Source organism: Papilio polytes, unplaced genomic scaffold, assembly GCF_000836215.1.
Source record: "Papilio polytes unplaced genomic scaffold, Ppol_1.0 DF823991.1, whole genome shotgun sequence".
NCBI lineage: Eukaryota > Metazoa > Arthropoda > Insecta > Lepidoptera > Papilionidae > Papilio > Papilio polytes.
In genome coordinates, this window is record NW_013525213.1 from 547,517 (window position 1) to 549,942 (window position 2,426).

General features: G+C 46.9%; 1 protein-coding gene across 1 annotated transcript in view; it reads right to left on the reverse strand.

Annotated features, from left to right (window-relative positions):
* The window catches only part of LOC106101270 (uncharacterized protein KIAA1109), a 25,358-nt gene that overhangs the window by 8,923 nt on the left and 14,009 nt on the right, over nucleotides 1-2,426 (reverse strand). The window contains exons 14-24 of the mRNA XM_013280435.1: nucleotides 2,326-2,422; nucleotides 2,126-2,248; nucleotides 1,898-2,044; nucleotides 1,720-1,819; nucleotides 1,405-1,634; nucleotides 1,231-1,335; nucleotides 1,044-1,151; nucleotides 820-976; nucleotides 619-735; nucleotides 460-545; nucleotides 4-108 (exon numbers count right to left, since the gene is read on the reverse strand). Of these exons, the coding sequence (XP_013135889.1) occupies nucleotides 4-108; nucleotides 460-545; nucleotides 619-735; nucleotides 820-976; nucleotides 1,044-1,151; nucleotides 1,231-1,335; nucleotides 1,405-1,634; nucleotides 1,720-1,819; nucleotides 1,898-2,044; nucleotides 2,126-2,248; nucleotides 2,326-2,422 (1,375 nt within the window). The remainder of the gene's footprint in view (nucleotides 1-3; nucleotides 109-459; nucleotides 546-618; nucleotides 736-819; nucleotides 977-1,043; nucleotides 1,152-1,230; nucleotides 1,336-1,404; nucleotides 1,635-1,719; nucleotides 1,820-1,897; nucleotides 2,045-2,125; nucleotides 2,249-2,325; nucleotides 2,423-2,426) is intronic.

Sequence of the window (2,426 nt, forward strand, 5' to 3'; positions counted from 1 at the left end):
GCTCATCTCCTGCTCTATCAGCTTGGAGCGCTTCTTGCTGTCGAGGCTGGCGTCGAACACGAACGCCGGAAGGTGGTCCGCGTACTTGCGCCGGTACACTATGCTCTCCTTAAACAATACAGATACGTGTACATACAATACCTCACTATATATTGTTAGGAAATGTTGGAAAACGGAAGGAATGGTGGGGGGTAGTTTTATAAAAGTCTTTGCAAGGAGTGCATCGCCCCTTAGTCTCTCAGTCGCTCGGTCGCTAACAAGCTCTCTGGCCGTCAGTCGCTCAGGAGCTCAGTACATTTCTAGTCGTCACTACGGAACGTTCGATATCTTTACATTGTTGTCTTACTTGAGTTTTAAAGTAATTAACAAATAATGTCAAAATGTAAATATGGCCTTCCGAGTATAATTTTTTAAAATCATTTGGAATCGAAACATCTAAAAATATAATTATTAGTATACCTGAGAGCCTTTGCTGTTATCGGCCTCGTCGTCTAAGTCGCTTTCGTAAGGATCCATCTTCGGGAACGGGTCTTCCTCTTCGAATCCTTTAAAAAACATAAAAAAACATATTTAAACAAATTACATATGATTGATACAAGAGGAGATGCGATAATGTACCTGTGAGCATGGTAAGTGTGTGTCCGAGGGCGGAGAGCTGCTTGCCCACACTGACATCCAGGTGGATGTCCACGCCCTCCATCTGCCACGAGACGTTCAGGAACCACTTCGCATTCTCTGCAACAAAACAATCGTTTTACATTATTTACGTAACACAATACGTAACACAAGCTAGTTTTTATTGAAGATAGTGTCTGTTACCATTGTGCTTGGCCGCGGTGGTTCGGCTGCAGACCTCGTATGTCCCTTCAGAGACGCAGCACACGTTGGTGGTGGCCTCCGCCGGCTCCGGCTTCCAGTCGTCTAGTGACGCCTCAAAGTCCTCCGCAAACCGCAGACATAGACCCACAAATCGACCCTACAGACAATGCAATATGATTAATATTTTAAGAAAATAACTAACAACCAAATAATTAACTTTTTACCTTGCTGACGAGTGATCCTGAGCTGCAGGCGGAGATGCTGGTGCTCTCTAGAGTGACGACGACAGCGCCGCGGCTGTCCTGCTCGCACGCGCCGCGTCCCCATGTCGCCTGCATGTATGCAGGTATTGTAATAACCAGTCAAGAGATGCTGCAGCAACTATAAAGGATATCAGGAAGGTATACTGACAAGTGGAGGTTGGTTGAGAGGCAGACAGATGCCGATGTCATCGACATTGAGTTGCAGGAATAGGGTGCTGAGATGTGGAGTCGTGATCTGCGATGTTAACTGCACCTGTGATATAAAAAGCAATCAGTAAATAGCTTTAAACTATTTAAAATACTACTACCAGAAGTGAGTTACCTTCTCGAAGACCTGTTGTGTAGCAGTGAGCACCTCCTTGTTGAGGTTGAGCCGCTTCTCGTTCCAGTACTCGTAGGCGTTCTTGTAGTTGAGCCAGACGAGGATGGCCTTGTCCACGGCGACCGGCTGCACGTACACCAGCGGCCGCTTCAGCGTGATCAGCACCACCTCCTTCTCTTCCCCGAGCTCCTCCTGTCTGCTCAGCTCTTCTTGGAACGCGTTGCGCATTGCTGTCGAACAAGATTATAATAGTAAGGTCTGTTTATTTTTATCTAATTGAGTACTATTCATTCAAAAAATTATAACAATACTTACATATTCTGGTGTTAAAGAATGCATATTGCTGGAATTCCGGCTCTGCTTCTTCGAACATCGCATTGCGGATCAGTTGTCCTAGACTCAGGTTAACGTCCACCTAAAAAAATGTTTCTTTACTTTTGAAGTACTGACGTATGTCTGTGGGCGGGTGGGGGGCGTGGTCAGCGTGCAGTACCTGCGCGCGTGCGAACAGGCGCAGGTCGTGCGGCGCGGCGGCGGCGGCGGGCACGTTCTGCACGCGGTTGGATAGCTCGAACTCCACAGCGCCCGTTTCTAGACGCACCGCGGAGCTGCTCGGCGTCGTCGCCGTCAGTTGAATGCGCTGATAATACACACAGATCATTAAAACTCTTGCGTATCAGAAATATAGATTATGCAATATAAATTATTACTCTCAAATTACCTTGATCCTTATAATAAGTGAGAATAATATCCTGCTAAGCGCGGAGGACGACGCTTCCTCTTCATTCCACAGCGGCACGGGCTTCTCACCGCCGTACACCTTCTGTACTACTTCGTTTACTTCCTGGAAATATTATATTAAATTAGAAAGCTGTCACGATCGGAAACTTAAACATTAATTCGTCTTGATAAGAAACTGACCTTCATAAAGACCTTCTGGACGAAGACCAAATGGTTGAGGAGGTCTGTGGAGAGCGTGTGCTCGAAGAGGCCGATGTCTGCGGTGGCGGCGAGGTACCTGC